Here is a 21,558-nt window from a genome sequence, read left to right as displayed (position 1 = left end):
AGCTACAATATTTAAATACATAAGGGATTTTCCCTATGTTAGTTTAGTTTTGTTTAAACACTGCGAAGGTTCCAGTGATCTTCTTCAAGTGTGTATCGTGTAAATATTTGTTGGAGGAAATGAATACTAGTGGATATTCCCACTAAAGGGTAAACAGTATGTTGGCATATAGAACTCCTTAAAAATGCTCACAGGAAACCTTTTGTGATTTATTATTATACTATATGTGTACCCTGCAAACAGTTTGAAGCAGTTACCTAAAATTACATTGGATAAAAATAAAAAAATAATGACTGCAGGTTCTTTGCACTTGCAAGTAAACAAAAGGTACACATCGCCTAGGGAACGAGAAATTCCACTGTGATGTGATGCAAGAGCAATGAAGTCATGTTACGAGATTACAACTCACAAATCTAAAAATAGAACTACAACAAAACACAAGTTATTTTTATCTCAAAATTCTTATCGACTTAATGTTTCCCGTGAGAAAGGATCAAAAAAAGGAAGTTGGGCAATTAAAGCCAGGAAGCCCATGGTGTACACCAAAGGTTATGGGATATTTCCAGAACTTTATAAGTGTAATTAATCAGATCTAAAAAGTCTTCTGGAAAGCACAAGCCAGATTAGATTTCCAGTTTCATTAATTAATTTGATTCTACAGCTATTTACTTACATATTACTTATTGCTTATTACTACTCCCAAATTTCCCTTTGTGGGACAATTAAAGGATTATTCTAATTACTTGTACATCTGTGATCTTTTTAAATTTGTACTTGTAATTTGTACTACTCTTTTGTAATTTTCATGTTTGCATGTTAAAAAGGCAGAAGGCAATAATTTCACTGAAAGTCATGGCATTAAGAATGGGAGTTGTAGAACACGTTTTTGTCTATTGTTTTTACAAGAATGGTTTGCCTTTATCCGGTTTATCCAGATGAGTAACCTCAGACTTAAGAATTAAGATGGTTAACAAAAAGAGAAGGCAACTAGACATGCCTTTTTATTAAAACAGTTGCTGTTACAGAATAGATAGTACAAATATGCTTGGCAAAAGAGCTAAAAGGCTAGTTCTGTGGTTTTATTTATGGTATGGTTTGTCTGTTAACTTATTATTAACTGTCTTTATATGCGAGGAATAGTTTTGCGTTAAATCTATGGTCTGGCAACCCTAAGTTGAATTAGTGAAGGAGATACAAGAAAAGAAAGAAGGAAATAAAAGTCCCATGATTTACTCGTTTTCTCAACCATGATAAAGTGAAAGCAGCTCTTTGAACATGTTGATGTTGTTGAGATTCCAGGACACAGAAAGGTCATCATTATTGCTTTTGAGGCTGATGAGGAGACTTCCATAATTTCAAAACTAGAGACTATGAGTGGGGAAAAACAACACACACACACACACACACACACACACACTAAATAGTAATTTCATAATAACAAAGTAGTCTTTGTAATTTTTCTTCCTTCTGTCACCTCTGCCTTAGCTGATGTAACAAAAACAAACAAACAAATAAAACAAAAACAAAACAAAAAAACCCAAGATGAACTGGTAGTTGCTAGTACAATAATTTTCCATTGGTAACATCTCTCCACTGTGACTTACAAATAAAAATAATCTTACCAATCATTCTTTAATGAGTCATTACGATGATCATTGTGAGGAGTCCCCTTACTAAATGTTTTGGATGTTTTAATGTGCTGCGTGCACATTGTTGATATTATTACAGTGTCATGTTTACTTTAACAACGCACAACATTGTATACTTTTAGACAATATTTCCAGGGAAACACCAACAGTGCTACGAAATCATGTACTCATTAATTAAAAGTGTCCCAAATGAGGAGCAGAAAAGAAAAAAAAAGACAACATAAACTACTACTACTAATAATAATAATATTGGGATATTAAAGAGATGTAGAAAAAAGATCAAGTTGCAGTTGAAATATATGAATTCATTATTAAAATAAACTTTCTATGGAACATTATTTTTTGTATTATTATACATTTCAATTTCAATGTGCCACGCAGGGTTTGACTGACAGATGGTTTTCTGGGGAACTTAATGGTCATAGTAATCGCTAACACAATGCTTACTAAATATATTAGTATAACTATCATCTAATACAAGGTTTATGGCACAGCTGCACTAAATTAACAGTATTAACAATTCCCCAAATAATTCTTTATGTTTCTCTAATAGTCAATTCACCAGTATGTGCCCTTTAATCAAAATTTTTATTTTAATGCTAAAATAAAGTAATTTTTAATTGAAACATTTAACAAATTAAAAATATATAAATAAACAAAATAGTCAAGCACATTGTAATGTTATGCTGTAATAATGAAATTATTGTATTTTGATTAAGATTGCAAATGACGCACACACACACTGACACACTCACTCACTCTCCTCCCACCTCTGTGTAACTATGTTGGTCCGCAATCATTTTCACATTGCTAAACAAGAGAACAAATATAAGGTTTCGCTGTGACCATGGCCAAACACTCCAGTTTAAATGTGGGGGACAGAGCCTTGTCACATGTGAGAAGTTTGGTCCAAGTTGGACAAGTTACATGTGAATAAGAGCAATATAAAATTTCATGGTGAATAATCGAAGTTCGCCATGGCGTTACATGCACTCAAAAGTTCTGCAATTTAATATGGCCTAGGTCATAACTTTAGACTGACCAAATGTAAAGTTGATGAAATAAAATCCCTAAGAAAAGTTCACAAACGTGTAACGAAATTGCCAAAATGGCACAGTAAAATTAAAACGGCCCACTTCCTGTTGGGGTTGGGTCACAGGTCCCATGGGCTTTTTTCTGCATTGTGGGATGTTACATTTGTGTACCAAATTTCAATCATGTAGCTCAATCTATGTGCTGGCAATACTTTCATAGGTGGCGCCATAGAGCCATTTTGCAACACCCATGCTGGAAAACAATAAAATGCATACATTTCAACCAGTTTGCCTGAAATATGTTACTCACTTCGGAGGAAGGCTGATTGGAGAGCGTGGTTTCAGTTTGTCCTCATCTTTCTTCTCCCTGGTGTCTCGAGGAGGACGCATCCTTGGCCTTTCCTTCTCATCTCGCTTCATCCGGTCCCGCTCCCATTCTTCTTTCCGCCGCATCCTCTCCTTCTCGCGCTCCCTTTCTCTCTCCCGCTCCCTTTCTCGCTGGCGCCTCTCCCTCTCGCGATGGTCTCGTTCCCTCTCTCGATCACGGTTCCGCTCCCGAGGGTCGCGATCGCGTTCACGCTCCTGCTGAGATGGGAGTTTTAAAAAACAAAAAGTGGTCCTTAACAATGCATATGTTCTGATAGAACACACACACACATTCAAATATAATTATTCTACATTATTTTTGTTGTACTTCATCTTTCTTATCGTGTCTCTGAAGAATATACAATTAATGTTTTGCAGTAATTGCATACCATTTCCAATTATAGTGTAAAGTAACAGTATGATAACAGATCACACTTGACAGTATGAATGATTCCTTTTTACTATAGGGAGGCTACTGACCTCACTGTGGCCCTTCAAACAAAAAAAGTTTGAGATTACTTTAGTCGCAGCGAAGCTGTGACCAAAGAGACGTTTGCATGATCCGATACAAAATTCAGGCCATTGCCAATGGTAACATTTTGCGCAGCCCTCCATGGAAAGAAATGTCTAATAAGGCAGCAAAAAACAAAACGGTCTATGAAAGAGATATACTTTGACACACTCTTAGCTGGCCTCATAGGCCACATAACAAACTAGGAAGGACCACCAATGGCACAGCAGCCACACCTGAGGTAAACTGTTATGTTACAGTGCTCCAGAAGACCAAACTACAAGTGTCTGGCTCTGCTTGTATCGTGGGGTGGATACTCACACTGTAGTGATAAGGAAGAGGAGCTTCAGTGTACTGCACTCTAAAATTTTCATATTGACCACCTCGCCACAGGGCTTCCATTTCATAGTCATAGTATGGGTCAGCATATGGATCTCTGCAGGAGGAAGAAAGAAAGTTAAAAAACTTTACAGAATTTAATATGCCAAACTTTTATGAATGATTTTGCTTCCATGAGCAATAATTTCATCTGCTACTACTTCTTTCCACTGGTCCCTTTTGGGGGTAGCAGATCAGCTACGTTGAGCTCACCCTATCCTAATTCAATTCAATTTTAATAACATAGCACCAAGAGGATGCTATACATTTTGGTCTATACATTGATTCCATGATTTCTTTTTTAACTCCAATTGCTTATTTGTACTATGCTTTCATTTCAGACTGAAATCAAACTGCATAATTTTCAATAAAAAACACTGGAAAAAATTGGGGTGTCCTAAAACTTTTGACCGATAGTTCACTCTCAGACTGGTGACTTGTAGTTCCTATTTTTTTTTAAACTGGAATGGGAGGCAGAGCCTTCAGCTTTCAGGGCCCCTGTTCTGTGAAACTAGGTCCCATTTGGGTTAAAGACACCCTCCCTACTGTCAAGAACTTCCTTATGTATAAAGCTTATAGTTGGGGCTGAATCAGGTGACCCTGAATCCTCTTTTAGTAATGCTGCAATAGTCTTAGGCTGCTGGGGGATTCCCATGATACACTAAGTATTCCTCCTTCATTCACCCTTTTACTCACATTGTATTTCATCATCATCATCACCTTTATTTATAAAGCACTTTAAAACAACCACAGCTAATACAAAGCGCTGTACATTGGAACTATATAATAAAATTACATAAGATATAAATAAAAGCCAAATAAAGGAAAAAGTAAAATAATTAATTAAATAACTATTTAATTATAAGAGGAACTCAGTCTCACTGAGGTTAAAAGCCAAAGAATAAAAGTGGGTTTTAAGACGTGATTTAAAAGTGGACAGTGAAGGGCCCTCTCTAACGTGCAAGGGCAAACTATTCCATTTAGGACCCACGATAGGAAAGCTTCTGTCCCCTTTGAGCTTGAGCTGGTCAGCTGACCTGAGAGACCGACAGGGTGTGTGGGGATGAAGAAGCTCAGACAGGTTAGGTGGGGCAAGATTGTGAACAAACATAAGAATTTTAAAATGAACTCTAAAAGACACAGGCAGCCAGTGCAGAGAGGGGTTATATGCTCTCTTTTACGAGTTCCTGTTAGGAGTAATGCAGCAGCATTTTGAACCAGCTGCAGACGTGAGAGCAACGACTGATCGCTCCCCACATAAAGTGAGTTACAGTAGTCCAGACGGGAAGAAATAAAAGCATGGATCACTGTTTCAATGTGCTGCCTAGAAAGAAAAGATTTCACTCTTGCCAGTTGCCTTACATGATAAAAACTGGACTTTTTATACACAACCCTGCATTTAATGAACAGCCCTGGAACTTTCTTCCTGCTAAAAGTGAGTTTTTCCTTCTCACTGTCACCAAAGGCTTGCCTTTTCTCTACTATTGCAGGGCCTTGACATTGCAAAATAAAGCGCACTAAGGTGACTGTTGTTGTGATTTGACGCTATTGACATGAATACTGTTTCTACCCAAGTATTCAAAGAAGGCATGACCTACTGTGACAAATTCATTAAAACCATTACAAATCTGCTCAGTTGACTAGTGATAATATAGATTCTGAAACATATTCAAACTGAAACTGGTTTGAAAGCTCTGTGTTATGAGTTTTATTAAACTTACCCATATATGGGATCTCTGAAGTCCATTTCACTAAAAAGGAGAAGCAGATCAGCATCAACAGAAAATATTATGATGTGTGTACTAGGAAATAATGGTGTTTATAGTTAACGGTAAACTGGTACGAGTTTTGCTGTCTTGACAGCTACACTATATTACCAAAAGCGTTCCCTCGTCTGTCTTCAGACATATGAACTTGAGCAGCATCCCATTCCTAATTCACAGGGTTTAATATCATGTAGCCCCTCCTTTTGCATCTACAACAGCTTTAGCTCTTCTGGGAAGGCTTTCACAAGGTTTAGTAATGTGTTTATTCTTTCAGAAGTGAATTTGTGAGGTCAGAGACTGATGGTGGATGAGAAGGTCTGGCTCACAGTATCTGCTCCAATTCATTCCAATAAGGTTGAATTAGAGCAGATAGGTTCAAGTCAGGACTCTGTGCAGGACAGTCAATTTCTTCCATGCCAAACTCACCTATCTAGGTCTTTATGGACCTTGCTTTGTGCACTAGTGTGCAGTCATGTTGGAATAGGATGGGACCTTCCCTTTGGGAGCATGAATTTATCAAATTGACTACCACTTCGTAGCTGACTTGCTTTTCTTTCCAATCACCTCCACTTTGTTATCATACCACTTGTAGTTCACTGTGGAATATTCAGTAGCAATGAAATTTCACAATTGGACTTGTTGCACAAGTAGCATCCTATTACGGTACCATGTGTGAATTCACTGAGTTAAGATGAACCATTGTTTCACAAATGTTTGTAGAAGCAGCCTGCATGACTGGGTGCTTGTTTTTATACACCTCTGGCCATGAAATTGATTGGAACACCTGAATTCAACAATTTGGATGGTTGAATAAATACCTTTGGCAATATAGAGTATATTATGAGCACAAGATAAGAAAAAACAGCCAGTAGTCAGGGTTTCAGGATAACTTTAGGAACTTTCTGAAAAAAAAAAATGAGTATAATCAAATACACCAATATCTAAAATCCCTGTTGGGATGGGACTTGTGGCCTATGGAGGTGGGCTCAGGTGTAATCAGAGCAACACTTGACTTTCTGTTTATCACCTGTTTTTCTATCGACATCAACAAGCCTAACATTCCAGCTAAACTTCAGGGGGGTTCTATTTGAGACGTATGCTTTGTGTGAATGTTACTGTCATGTGGGCTACTTTTAGGTGTTGACAGAAACTACATGAAGTGAAGTAAGTCATACTCTCTGATAACACGGTAGCTGCGTTCTCTGAAGAAATCATTTTCTTTGTCAAACTCTCTCTCATCCTCTCCAATCGTCACATTAAACCGTTTCTCCTCAAAGTCAGGCTCCTGCTCCTTACGAATGGTGGCCTTCTTCAGCACCTGTGAGATCCAAACACATACAGAACAATCTGAAATACTGACAATCTGTGACTGATGTCATCAATTAGCCCACATTAACACACAAAGTTTTATCATGACAGGAATATCGGTGAGACTACGTTCCAAGTTCAGTATGTCTAATACTATGAATGGCTTGCTGAAACTGGTCAGTTCAGAAGTTAGGTACCCCCTTGTAAGTAAAATAATTACTGTCAAAAGTGTCTGTGAAGGTTCTCAGTCATCCAGGTCATTGTAGTCAAAGGAGCTTGCAAAGAAAAGTATCTGGACTTCTTTAAGTTGCTTGAAGACATTTCACCTCTCATCCGAGAAGCTTCTTCAGTTCTAAGGTCAAATGGTGGAGCGTCCCAGATTTAAACCTAGTGGGAGTTTCCCCCCACAGAGGGACAAAAGGACCCCCTGATGATCCTCTAATCGCCTGAGCCAAGGTGTGAAACTGGGTGTGGGTCACAATCAGCCAGGGTTTCGGGTGAGCTCATTGAGAAACCTGGCCCCACCTTATCATGTGAATTCCTGAGGTCAGATGGCCCAGGATGTGAGTGGGCATTAAGGCGTCTGGGGAGGGAACTCAAAACTGGATTATAGATGGCAGACAGTTGGTGTCGTAAACCACCGCCTCTGTTCAAAGATGGTCGCTCACAGTGGACATAGATGGCTTTTTTCACTCCTCTTTCAAACCATCTGTCCAAAATGTGAACATTGGCATCCTCGAAAGAGTGTCCTTTATCCTTAAGATGCAGATGGACAGCTGAGTCTTGTCCTGTGGAGGATTGCCCAGACCTCTACATTGGAGAGACCAAACAGCCACTTCACAACCGCATGGCACAACATAGAAGAGCCACCTCCACAGGACAAGACTGCCAATGTTCACATTTTGGATAGAGAGGACAGATGGTTTGAAAGAGGAGTGAAAGAAGCGTGAGCGACCATCTTTGAACAGAGGCGGTGGTTTACGACACCAACTGTCTGCCATCTATAATCCAGTTTTGAGTTCCCTCCCCAGACGCCTTAACGCCCACTCACATCCTGGGCGATTACAGGATCATCAGGGGGTCCTTTTGTCCCTCTGTGGGGAGAAACCCACTAGGTTTCAATCTGGGACTCTCCACCATTTGACCTTAGAACTGAAGAAGCTTCTCGGATGAGAGGTGAAACATCTTCAAGCAACTTAAAGAAGTCCAGACGCTTTTCTTTGCAAGCTCCTTTGACTACTGTCAAAAATCTGTTGATGTTCTTCCAGAAACAAAAAGAGCTTGTTTCAACAGGACTGTTTATATAGTGCACCTATTTTTGTCCAAAATGATGTTAACATCTATGCAAACTAATTTCCAATACTTGACCCCGCAAGTGATTTTCCCTTTTAACTTCACTCTCTCATGCTCAGCAGGATACGTGGTAAAAAACCTTACATTTCATTTACAGTGATGTTGTCATAAACTTGATTATTATTCATTATTAATTGCACCCATCTTGTTAATTTCACTCTACATGAAAATGTGAAATCATTAGCAGTAAAGACTCTCACTATGCAAGAATTTTATTCACACATTTAAGTTCAGTGTGAGTGTCTTCACTTTCACGCTTGTAACTCAAAACTGGCACCTGAGCAGATTATCATTTTATTTTTTTTTGCTTAAGCTTCAACTTTTAACAAACACCTTGTTGGCAAAATGCAAGACATCAAAACACATTTGGTTAACAAATTAGGCTTTATAAATGTTTACCAGGCTAAAGGGTAAGGCTTTCCAAGCTGCCTACAGGAAAATACAATAAATTCTATTTGTAAGCATTTGCTTGGAATGCCGTTAAACAGACTATAATGGCAGGTAGTTAACACACACACACACGCACACACACCGCAGTGTGATTGGCTTTCCATTTGGCGGAAGCTCAATTTAGTTTTCAGTGACAAGCAGTGGAACTGTTTACCTCTTTAGCATGGCGCAGTCCTCTCTCCCAGGCACTCTCCACAGGAGGTTCCACTGGAGGTGGTGGTGGAGGCAGTTCCTCCACAGCAGGAGCAGCCTGAAACAGCGAAGAATAATTCATTTATCTTACTTGCAGAGAGATACAGAAGAAGCCTGATGAGATTCTCAGCAGAATTCAAGCTAGCGCAGAATTCACAACATTGATTCACGTCCTACAATACAAAAAAAACAAAAAAAGCATGATAGATGGGTCTTAGCAGTACTAAGTACAGTCACTGTAACAGAGGCACACATACCCAAGGATTATTGGGTATGAGTGGGTGTGGTCCTCCAGGAGGTGCCCCATTAGGTGAGAAGAGATCTGGCTTACTGATGAGGGAATAGTTTCCTTTGTCATTGACTCCAGGGTGGATAAAGCGACAATTCATTCCCCAGGTACAATTTCCTGAAGAAGGCACAACAATATTTATTATTTATTACTGTAACTTTGCTTGGGGTTTACAGAAATTTTTTTAAGTATTATATGTCAACATTGATACTCTTGAATTCAGGCACCAATATGAGAGAAAGATTCTTGAAGAAGTACTTCCGATAGTATTCCATTTTCTTAATCTGACCAGTATTCTGTTATTTATGTTAGGAAGTATGTTGTGGGAAGGGCTACTGTTCAGTTCAAAAGATAAATTACAAATCTTTATTATCATCTTGCAGCAAATTAAGGTGATACTCAATCTATGTGAAACTTTAAAAATTTGCAGTAAAAGATATAATGGATCAACAGTTTCACTTAAAAGTTTCTTGTTTTCAAAGTTTCTTATTAAGTGTCTAAAAGCAGAGGGGAAAACTTAAAGCTGAATAAAGTTTAAAGTTCAATAGCTCCCTCTACTGTAGATAAACTGAAATAATCAGACAGATATTCTTAACCCTTTAAGACCTACCATAGAACCAAGTCCGCCAGAGCTTATATTATATTTTTACATGCTGTGGAGCCATTTTTGGGAGCATTTCAAGTTGCTATACATCAATACAACCATTATAGCCCAGATTTTAATAATATGTATTCATTAAGTGCATAGTAATTACATAAATTGCAAAAAAGTGCAATAAACTACAAAAAAATTGAAAATCGTTTTTGATTTTTTAACATATATTTGTAGTTAGAGAAATTTAAGAGGTTTATCCCTCAAAACTGTAAATACAAAAAAGTTGCACAAAATAGTTTCCCACCACAGGAAATTTATTTTGAGTGTCTTCATAGTTTTATTTTTGAAATACACCAATTTTTATACACTGCAGGAAAAACGAAAATAAATATTATACTGCAAATTTGCAAAAAAGCAGCATATGCATCAAAATAAACTATTTCCAGCAGTGCAATATGAGTCCTAAGCATCCCAGAAACGACACAGAAAGTCATAAAGTCAAAGATAACTTTTAAAAAGAGCAGTATAGGCCCTGAGGCCCTGATCGCAAAAAAGACTACATTTCCGCGAAAATGACGTCACTTCCGGTTTCGGCCAGGTAATGGCGGAAATGCAAAAGTTCGCGCTGACGTCTATTCCAACGTAGGAAGTGTTTTGAACAGCTGATCGGACCGGCAAAGCGTGTTTCTGGAATATTATGTTTTTGTTCCTGCAAGCGCTTTTTATGCAGTTTTTGCAAAGCTTTATGTGGAAGGAAACCGTGACCTAGGACAAGCTGATGGCACAATATGTAAGTACAACTCCTCCGGTTTCATATGCAAAAAAAATTTTTGCGCTAGCTTACGTGGTTGCAGTGCTACCGGGATTTAAAAATAGTTACGCATAACAGAGCGTTCCCGCTCCAATCGGCTCTAAAGGGTTAATACATTAAAAAGGCTTAAAAAGTTTGTGGGAGTTGACAATTTCTCACAGCTGGTACTGTCACATGGCAACAGCCATCATTCTTTTGGAGACTGTCACTGTCACTAAAGATGTCACTTTAAAAACTCATCTGTGTAGACTATGCCAGAGGAAAAACAGAGTTTAGGGTGTTTTCTTGAAGTTTAAAACAATGATTTACTATGATCAGATGTAGGAATACTTTGTTACGGTTCTTAACTAGAATTTTCTGGTATGTGTACTTCAAGTACTGTATTTTCGCGACTATAAGGCGCACATAAAAGTCTTGGATTTTCTTCAAAAAGTGCGGCGCGCCCTATAGAGATTGAAAATGTGACGTCACTCGGGGGTAAAACCGCAAAGAATTCTGGGAACTCGTGGCAAGAGGTACTAGCGCACGCAGGCTTTCAATTGAAATCAGTCACACAGCGATAAAAAGAAACAAAAAATGCCAAGAAGCTGTTGTATTATTAACTGCAATAGCCGGTCGCATGACAGCTACGGGAAGCCGACGGGTAAAGAGATCGGTTGTTATCGGATTACGTCGTTGAAGAGAAATTGTTCGAGCCATGTTTCCGAAGTAACAAAGAGGCGACTGGATTGCAGCCATTCAAAGACAAAATATAACGTCCCAGAACACTCCAGCTCAGGTTAGTCTGCTCCAAGCATTCCCACAAAGGTCAGTCTGCTGTTGTAGTTAATGCGTCATTTTTCTTAACATAATTGGTGATACAGGTTACAAGCAAGTCTGGCGCTGAACAGAAATTGTCGCGCTATGCTCCTTTATTTATTGTGCATAAATAGTGAATTGTCCTGACACAATATTGTGTTTCGCTTCTGTTATTACCATGGTACATTGACAAAAACATACTTTTATTCACAGGATAAAACAGTTGTTTTGTATCACTAATTGCCCAGTGCGATTACAGCATACAGTATTATTGTCACTGCTACATTTCTGTGATACGTACCAGAAATTATTTCCACTACTAATTAATTACCATTGAGCTCAAAGGTCCTATTAATAAACGGTTAACGAATGTGTATTTATGACGACGATTTGTCAGACTGGTAAACTTATGATACGTACGATGGTCTTTACTTTCTACACGGTGCATTTCAAGGTCCTGTACCCATCCGTCGGTAAACTGTACCTGGGCTTGTTGCAGTGACCTGAAGTTACTAAACTTCATGAGTGTATGCACTCACTCCAAGAACCGTATAATTATAAACATGAGCGTGGTGAAAGTTGGGCAGCACGCTAACGTATTTTGTCACTCTGTTTGCTCGTAAGGGTCTAACCCTTTCACTGGTTTGATTTTTTTCCTCGTATCTTTTCTTTGACTTTTCATCAAGTCTGTCTTTGTTCGGACCGGCATTGTTCTCCTTCATTTTGTACATACCTTTTTGGGGGGCAAAGAAAAAGCAAGAATTTATTGGAACCGAAGAATGAACGTTTTGCGGTGCTGCAAATGCTTGCATTTGATGCAGGTACTTGGATTGTTTTGCCACGAGTTCCCGGCATGCAATGCGCGAAAGTCACGTGGTCTGTCAATCTCTATAGTGCAGTGCGCCCTGTGTGTGTTGTAAGGAGGACGTAGTAGAGAACACCATGAGAACGCTGAAGGGTGGGCGTTGATTGTATATACCGGTACAATCGCACATACCTGTATAAAAGGACAGGTATGTGCATTATGTGGAACATCGTTGTTTTAACAACCCTGAAAATGGCAAAGAGACACGCTTATGAAGCACAGTTTAAACTGAAGGCCATCAGCTACGCAGAGGAACATGGAAATCGAGCAGCCGCGAAAGAATTTAAGATTAATGAATCGATGGTTCGCAAGTGGAGGAAGCTGGAAAACAAGCTCCGACAGGTCAAGAAGATGCAGGTGAGTTTCCGCGGACATAAGGCAAGGTGGCCCGAGTTGGAGAAAAGACTCGAGCAGTGGATCATCGAGCAAAGAACGAGCGGGAGAAGCGTTTCAACGGTTACCATTCGACTAAAAGCAGTTTTGCTAGCAGAAGAAATGAAAATTGAACATTTCCAAGGAGGTCCGTCTTGGTGCTTTCGTTTTATGAAACGGTGCCATTTTTCCATCCGGACCAGGACTACGGTAGCGCAGCAACTTCCAGCGGATTATAAGGAAAAGCTGGCCATCTTCCGCTCCTACTGCAGCAAACGCATCGCCGACAAACACATCCAGCCCAGCCACATCACTAACATAGACGAGGTCCCGCTCATTTTCGACATCCCAGTGAGTCACACTGTGGAGAAGAAGGGGACCAGCAGGGTAGCGATATGCACAACGGGGTATGAAAAGTCTTCTTTTACTGTTGTGCTTGGCTGCCATGCTAATGGACAGAAACTGCCGCCTATGGTGATTTTTAAGCGAAAGACTTTGCCTAAAGAGAAGTTTCCAGCAGGAATCATCATTAAGGCAAATGAAAAGGGCTGGATGGATGAGGAAATGATGAAAGAGTGGCTGAGGGAGGTGTATGTAAGGAGACCAAGTGGTTTTTTTCCACGCATCACTATCGCTGTTGATCTGTGACTCTATGCGTGCCCATCTCACAGCCGATGTGAAAAAACAAGTGAAGCAAATTAACTGTGAGCTTGCTGTCATTCCGGGAGGCCTGACAAAGGAACTCCAACCGCTGGACATCGGTGTGAACCGGCCGTTCAAAGTAAGGCTGCGAATGGCGTGGGAGCGATGGATGACCGATGGAGACCACAGGTTCACTAAGAGTGGAAGGCAGCGCCGGGCGAGTTACGCCACAATTTGCGAATGGATTGTAGATGCTTGGGCTAACATCTCTGCTGGCACTGTTGTTCGAGCTTTCGCAAAAGCCGGCATCATTTCCGAGGAGCCGCACGGCACGGAAAGTGACTCTGACGGTGAAGAAAGTGAACCTGGAATGTTTGATGGAGATTTAGCGCAGCTGTTCAATTCAGACACAGAGGATGAGGACTTTGATGGGTTTGATTTATGATGATTACCGGTAATAAAAATGTGAGTAACCAATCTGAGTCTGAATGAAGGGAAGAGCAAAACATTAAAAGAAAATTCTGATAAATCCAGGATATATCCTGCCTTGAGTTGATCCCCGGTTAGGCCCTCCTGACTCGATTTCCTGAATGCTGCAGTTTTATCGTGGGGGATGTTGATTCCTGTGCATGAGAGTTTCTATAGATAGGTGTAAATATGGGCTGTCTGGATACACGAATGTGATGAGGTTGAGAGCCATACAGGGGTAAAGGGGTGGGGGGATGGTGGGAGGGGTTCACATGATGTGTTTTCTGTCTTGCTCACTTTTTTTTCCTTTTTTTTTTGAGTTCTTTGTTTTTTGTTTTTTTTTGTTTGCTTTTAAAAAAAATTCTGTAATTATCAATTATCAATGTTGTTATGCTGTTATTATTATTATTATTATTATTATTATGCTGCTTGTATTTTCTGTGTTTGGTTTTCGGATGTCTGAGGTTATCCTTGAAAGGCATAGATACAAGTTGTGAGTTTTCAGTTTGTTTTTTTTGCTTTGGGGGGCGATCGTGGCTCAAGAGTTGGGAGTTCGCCTTGTAATCGGAAGGTTGCTGGTTCGAGCCCCGGCTTGGCCAGTCTTGGTCGTTGTGTCCTTGGGCAAGACACTTCACCCGTTGCCTACTGGTGGTGGTCAGAGGGCCCGGTGGCGCCAGTGTCCGGCAGCCTCGCCTCTGTCAGTGCGCCCCAGGGTGGCTGTGGCTACATTGTAGCTTGCCATCACCAGTGTGTGAATGTGTGTGTGAATGGGTGGATGACAGGTTGTGTAAAGTGCTTTGGGGTCCTTAGGGACTAGAAAAGCGCTATACAAATACAGGCCATTTGTTTGTTTGTTGTTATTTGTTTTCCAATTTAAAAATGAAAATAAAGCTTGGGGGAAAAAATCCAGGATATATCACACACGATGACATGAAAGATTCAAAAAGATATAGTTTATACATAATTTATAGAGCTATAATCAGGGGTCAAAGTGGGTTGCAATGGCGTTTGTGGTCACGCAGCTTCAGCAAGTCTGCTAGCTAAAAGGTACAGTTGCTGTATTTATGGAGAGAAAGTGTGTGAAATAACTTCTCACCCTGGTAAAGAGATGGGTTTTTTTTTAGTTTAGTGCTGGAAAAACACGTGATCTTAAGAAAGCTCATGAAATATTTTCACATGATGAATTCAGTTGTATAAATCCACAAAGAACAATGAACATCAGAGCAGCAGTAAGCACTAAGAAAATTTCTTTCAACTCACAAAAGAAATTATGATGAGTTGCGGCAGAGTCACCCTTTACAATGTCGGCAATAGCAAATAGCAGTTTTTGAGAAGCTAATAATATTTCATTGTTACATCAATATAGCACAAAGTAGAGATAGCTTAGCAGAAAAATAGTTAGTGTAAATGTCCTCCAAATAACCATTTTACTTTCTTACTTTGAGTAGATTTAACTGAACTTTTTCACTTTTACTTAAGTTAAAAAAAAAAAAAAAAAAAAAAAAAGTATAGTATAGTATAGTAGTAGTATAGTATTATTTTTTAGAAATAGGATATGGCATTGCTCAGAGAAAGAATTACAAAATGTACATCTTGACCATAGCTACTAGGGGTGCAACGTTAGTCGTATCGATATTGAACCGTTCGATACAGTGCTTTCGGTTCGGTACGCATGTGTATCGAACAATACAAAATTTTTTATTTATTTTATCAACTTTCCTTCTGACGATGCTGTCTGTGTTGAGCACTCAGTGGATATGCGCTCGACAGTGCAGCCTAGGCGGAGCAGTCGAGTGCAGATTCACTGAGCGCAGGGCAAGCTAGCGAGACAGAAGTTAAGCTCGTTGCAACATGGCAAATTGAACCTCCCCCACCCTCATTCAGATGTGGCGTTTGGAACTATTTTGGTTTTCATGTGACGTATGACCCTGATGGTAAGCGCGTCATGGATAAAATGCTCAATTACATTGATGGGAACTAGTGCGTTAGCGCAGTTTGCTCGCTAACGTGTTGGCTGTCCAGCCCCACGCACGGGGCGATCCGCGGTAACTCGTTAACGGAGATTTGCCGTGTTGTGGCGTTAACGTAATTTCAACGAGATTAACCTGAAAGCACTAGTGGGAACACAACGAATATGGCTGCACATTTACTCTGACATCACCCTAGTGCAAAGACAAGTGGAAGCAGACAAAAACAACAAGCATGCATGCTACAAACTTTACCCGAGTCATTTAGACAGTCGTTAGCACATGATTCTCCTTATGGGGACCTGATATGTTTAATATGCTGCTGAGAATATAGCCCAGACGAAGCGTATAGTATTGCTTTTATTTTGGAAAGAGACATTTCTCTGTAATAAACTCTCTTTTCCAAAGATGAGTGATTTCTCGATCAGATATTTAATTTTTATTACTTTGTTGTTTCAGCAACATTGAATTTAAAAACTGTACTTTTGAGTTAAAATATATATTTATAATTTTAATAAATGACAAATTAAAAAGGCATGAACATTTTTTTTTGTATTGAAAAAGTATCGAACCGAACCGAACCGTGAATTTTGTGTATCGTTGCACCCCAAATACCTGCATATGAAGGTTTTTCACAGGTCATTAAATAGGAACAGTCACTGAGTGAATCCGTGTACCGTATTTTCCGCACTATAAGGCGCACTTAAAATCCTTTCTCCTTTTCTCAAAAATCGACAGTGCGCCTTATGTATGAATTCTGGTTGTGCTTACTGACCTCAAACAGATTTTATATGGTACACGGCGCTCAAAAATCTGTCAAGAAAATGTTTTATTACGACTTTGGTAAGCTACGAAGCCGCACCACTTGATTGATCAGGAGTCTCGCGGAGTAATCTGGATCCAAAACTCTGTCCCAAAGTCAAACGAACACTGCGGCATCACTGAGACTTAAAAACTGTCTAAATTCTTTCATCTTTAATAAAATGATCGGGTTGCTGCTTTACTATGTGTAACAATTAAGTTTAACATCCGGGCATCCATGAAAACAGAATTTATTAAATTTAACAGAGTTAGAAGTTAGCAGGAAGTCAGTGCACTAGTTTCCACCTAAACATGATATAGCATGTTCTGACTGAGAGATTTCTGAAAAAATTAAAACGCACGGCTCTGCTGTCACTTCCAACATAAACGAAGACAGAAAACTAAACAGCAGTGATGTTTGTAGGGTTACTGGAGATGGACTAGCTAGTACATAATGATTTGCTATGTGATGGATAGCCACACATCTATGTTAGCATAACATAAACACATAGACTAACTTTTTTCCACTCCATAAAAGTTAACATCAGGTTTCCTTATTGTTAGGGACAAATTCAATCGCATGGCAGGATGCTGTAAACGTACCAAACTTCAGTCAGGAGAACAACTGAGATAATCCATCCACAATGTGAAGTTAGTAATTAATATACTGAAACAACATGAGAATAGAGCAGCTGCGAGAGAATTCAACATTAATGAATGAATGGTAAGGAAGTGGAGGAAGCAAGAAGAATCAGTTGAGTAAATTTTGAATTATCTGACTGTTTTGTTTCGCTTAATGCACCTTATAATCCTGTGCGCCTTATGTATGAAAACAGACGCGTTCATCGACAGTGCACCATATGAGGTGAGGTGACGCAAAAATTTCCCCGTTGTGGGATCAATAAAGTCTTATCTTATCTTATATATAATCCAGTGCACATATGGTCCAAAAAATACGGTACACCAAAAATCAGGACAAATGTTGAATAATCTATACCAGGGGTGTCCAACTCCAGGCCTCGAGGGCCAGTGTCCTGCAGGTTTTAGATGTGTCCTTGATCCAACGAAGCTGATTTAAATGGCTAAATTACCTCCTCAACATGTCTTGACGTTTTCCATAGGCCTGGTAATGACTGAATCATTGTAATGGTAATAATCATTTGAGTGAGGTGTGTTGATCCAGGGTGATGTCTAAAACCTGGAGGACACTGGCCTTTGAGGCCTGGATTTGGACCAATGATAAATGCTTTATCATTTGATATAACTGATCATTACATGGATGAAGAAAACTGTTCAGACATTATGTAAGTTGTGTTCAATTAAAGCACACTGATAAGCTAGGTTCTAATTAAAATACTTTTTTAAAATACATGCCAACAAGGTATACAACAAGAGACTATTTAGTCTAGTTAGTCCAAATATTTTTCCTCATTTAGTCAACTAAGAAATTAGTCTCCAGGAACATCTCTAATGGGGAAAGAAAAGTATGAGGAAGAAGAGAAAGAGCCCATACCACATTACCTTATCACGGTGGACGCAGCCTTATGGTACGGGTATGTATGGGCTACTGTTCAATTCTATTTATAAAGTGTCAAATCACAAAAACAGTTGACTCAAGGTTCATTATATCGTAAGGTAAAGGACTTTACAATAATATAGAGAAAACCGCAACAAATGGCCCCTTATGAGCGAGCAGTTGGCAACAGTGGGAAAGAAAAAAACTCCCTTTTAATAGGAAGAAACATCAGACAGAACTACAATGCAACTGGCTGGGGTTGATGGGAGGAAGATTTAAAAAAAAAAAAAAAAAACACTATGGAAGAGAGTCAGAGATTATGATAATGATCAGTGTATAAACACATCACAAATGAAAAAGGTGAGTGACAAAGAAATACTTACAGGGAGTGCAGAATTATTAGGCAAGTTGTATTTTTGAGGAATAATTTTATTATTGAACAACAACCATGTTCTCAATGAACCCAAAAAACTCATTAATATCAAAGCTGAATGTTTTTGGAAGTAGTTTTTAGTTTGTTTTTAGTTTTAGCTATTTTAGGGGGATATCTGTGTGTGCAGGTGACTATTACTGTGCATAATTATTAGGCAACTTAACAAAAAACAAATATATACCCATTTCAATTATTTATTTTTACCAGTGAAACCAATATAACATCTCCACATTCACAAATATACATTTCTGACATTCAAAAACAAAACAAAAACAAATCAGCGACCAATATAGCCACCTTTCTTTGCAAGGACACTCAAAAGCCTGCCATCCATGGATTCTGTCAGTGTTTTGATCTGTTCACCATCAACATTGCGTGCAGCAGCAACCACAGCCTCCCAGACACTGTTCAGAGAGGTGTACTGTTTTCCCTCCTTGTAAATCTCACATTTGATGATGGACCACAGGTTCTCAATGGGGTTCAGATCAGGTGAACAAGGAGGCCATGTCATTAGTTTTTCTTCTTTTATACCCTTTCTTGCCAGCCACGCTGTGGAGTACTTGGACGCGTGTGATGGAGCATTGTCCTGCATGAAAATCATGTTTTTCTTGAAGGATGCAGACTTCTTCCTGTACCACTGCTTGAAGAAGGTGTCTTCCAGAAACTGGCAGTAGGACTGGGAGTTGAGCTTGACTCCATCCTCAACCCGAAAAGGCCCCACAAGCTCATCTTTGATGATACCAGCCCAAACCAGTACTCCACCTCCACCTTGCTGGCGTCTGAGTCGGACTGGAGCTCTCTGCCCTTTACCAATCCAGCCACGGGCCCATCCATCTGGCCCATCAAGACTCACTCTCATTTCATCAGTCCATAAAACCTTAGAAAAACCAGTCTTGAGATATTTCTTGGCCCAGTCTTGACGTTTCAGCTTGTGTGTCTTGTTCAGTGGTGGTCGTCTTTCAGCCTTTCTTACCTTGGCCATGTCTCTGAGTATTGCACAAATCATACAGGTAGGGCTGGATCAGATGACCCTGAATCCACCTTTAGTTATGCTGCTGCTGCTGGGGGCTTCCCATGATGCATTGAGCTTTTCTCCTTTTCTCACCCCTTTTCACATAACGTGTTTAGACTCTGTATTTTCACTTTTTTCCACAGCATGTCTTTAGTCTCATCTTCCTCCCGTCACCCCCAACCTATCGCGGCAGATGGCTGCACCTCCCTGAGCCTGGTTTTTCAGTGGTTTCTTCTTGTTAAAACAGAGTTTTTCCTTTCCACTGCTACTAAAGTACTCAGTCATAGAGTCTGATTAAAGTGGTGGGTGGGCTCTCTAACATTTTGAAAGAAGCCAATTTAGCCTAGCGTTAGCCTCAACGTGCTTTGAGTCACAGTGGCTATATACAGTGCCTTGAAAAAATATTTGCCCTTTTGAAATTTCTTAGATTTTTTTTTTCTTTGCATATTCTTCACACAGAAATGTTTCCGATCAAACAAATTTTGATATTAGAAAATTATTCCAAATAAATACAATCCAAGTAAATAGAAAAAATTTAATTATTAAAACATTATTTATTAGAGGAAAAAAAGCTATCAAATACAGTGGTCCCTCGTTTATCGTGGGACTTACATTCTAAAAATAAGCCGCGATAGGTGAAATCTGTGAAGTAGCCAACTTTATTTTTTACAATTATTATAGATGTTTTAAGGCTATCAAACCCCTCACTACACACTTTAATAATAATAATAATAATAATAATAATGGATACTTTATTGATCCCCATGGGCAAATTACTTGTTTTTCTCTGCATTTGACCCATTCACTCAGTGAAGCAGTGGGCAGCCCACTAAGCAGGCGCCCGGGGAGCAGTGTGTAGGGACGGTACCTTGCTCAGGGGTACCTCAGGGTAGCCGTTAGGTGGATTCGAACCGCCGACCTTCCGATCATGGGGTGACCACTTTACCTACTGAGCTATCCCTGCCCTATATCCCTTTATACAGTTTTCTCAGACAGGCATGAACATTTTCTCGCTTTTCTCTCTTGTTTAAACACTCTCAAAGTTCAAACCTTCGTAGAAAAATAAGTCCAGTATTATAGAATGAAACCAAAGACGCCTGCGGTTGCCTTTGACGATGCAAAATGTTTTGTCGACATTGTTGTGTTTGTTGGGGAGAAAACTTACTAACATACACAGTACAGCACTTCAGAGTCACACTGCTAGCGATCGAAGATTTATGTAAACAAGATTGATTGACAATGGTCTACAGCCAATCAGGACGCAGAACACAATGTGCTGTAAAAATATTTTTAAAAAGCATGCAAAATTGCACCCAAAAAAAATCCGCAAACCAGCAAAAGGTGAACTGCGTTATAGCAGGGGACCACTGTATAACACTGTATATGCCCCATGTGAAAAAGTAAAAAGGATGAAGGTAAATACTTTACTACGACACTTCATCTGCTGTTCACCACCTACCTTTAATGAAAAACCTGCAGATGGGACGTGGTCGGATCTTCCTGTCTGAAGGATCTTTGACCTCCCCCTCCTCCAGATCATCATCCTGCATACACATACACAAGCCAAATCATGACACTTCACAACACATCACTGTATCCAGACTATTGTTGTGAAGTGTGTGCTATTTGTATTTCAAGTGCAAAGTAGAAATTATTTTAAATGTCTAATGAGGAACAATCATTGGGGATGGGTTAAAAAAAAAAAGATTTCCTAATTCAAATCAATTTTAATTTGAATAATCCGATATCGATCAAATCCTGCAATCATTTTTTTAAATTAATGTATTTTTCCAGAAATATCAGAATCTCAGCTAAAAGCTCACAAAACTATTTCAACAACCACCAAAGAGATAAAATAGAAAAAATTAAAGAGCAGATAGACAGATTCTACACAAAGATGTAAACACACGGCTTGTTCACTCGATGGCACGGGTGCTGAAAGCCAACATCTCATCACAGAATCCAAAAATGCAGGTTTCGTC

At 39.4% G+C, this 21,558-nt stretch overlaps 1 protein-coding gene across 1 annotated transcript in view; it reads right to left on the bottom strand.

Annotated features, from left to right (window-relative positions):
• zc3h18 (zinc finger CCCH-type containing 18) overlaps positions 1-21,558 on the bottom strand; it is a 59,519-nt gene that overhangs the window by 31,396 nt on the left and 6,565 nt on the right. Inside the window, exons 3-9 of the mRNA XM_085283196.1 lie at positions 21,036-21,120; positions 9,265-9,413; positions 8,970-9,065; positions 6,880-7,022; positions 5,660-5,689; positions 3,882-3,996; positions 2,994-3,265 (exon numbers count right to left, since the gene is read on the bottom strand). Coding sequence (XP_085139322.1) covers positions 2,994-3,265; positions 3,882-3,996; positions 5,660-5,689; positions 6,880-7,022; positions 8,970-9,065; positions 9,265-9,413; positions 21,036-21,120 — 890 coding nt within the window. The remainder of the gene's footprint in view (positions 1-2,993; positions 3,266-3,881; positions 3,997-5,659; positions 5,690-6,879; positions 7,023-8,969; positions 9,066-9,264; positions 9,414-21,035; positions 21,121-21,558) is intronic.

The sequence above is a fragment of the Mchenga conophoros genome, linkage group LG7 (assembly GCF_057382185.1).
Source record: "Mchenga conophoros isolate Kocher_MC1m ecotype Shallow Benthic linkage group LG7, M_conophoros_male_GT1.1, whole genome shotgun sequence".
NCBI classification, from domain to species: domain Eukaryota; kingdom Metazoa; phylum Chordata; class Actinopteri; order Cichliformes; family Cichlidae; genus Mchenga; species Mchenga conophoros.
The sequence above is the reverse complement of the archived record's forward strand: the minus strand, read 5'-3'. Positions and strand labels throughout refer to the sequence as shown.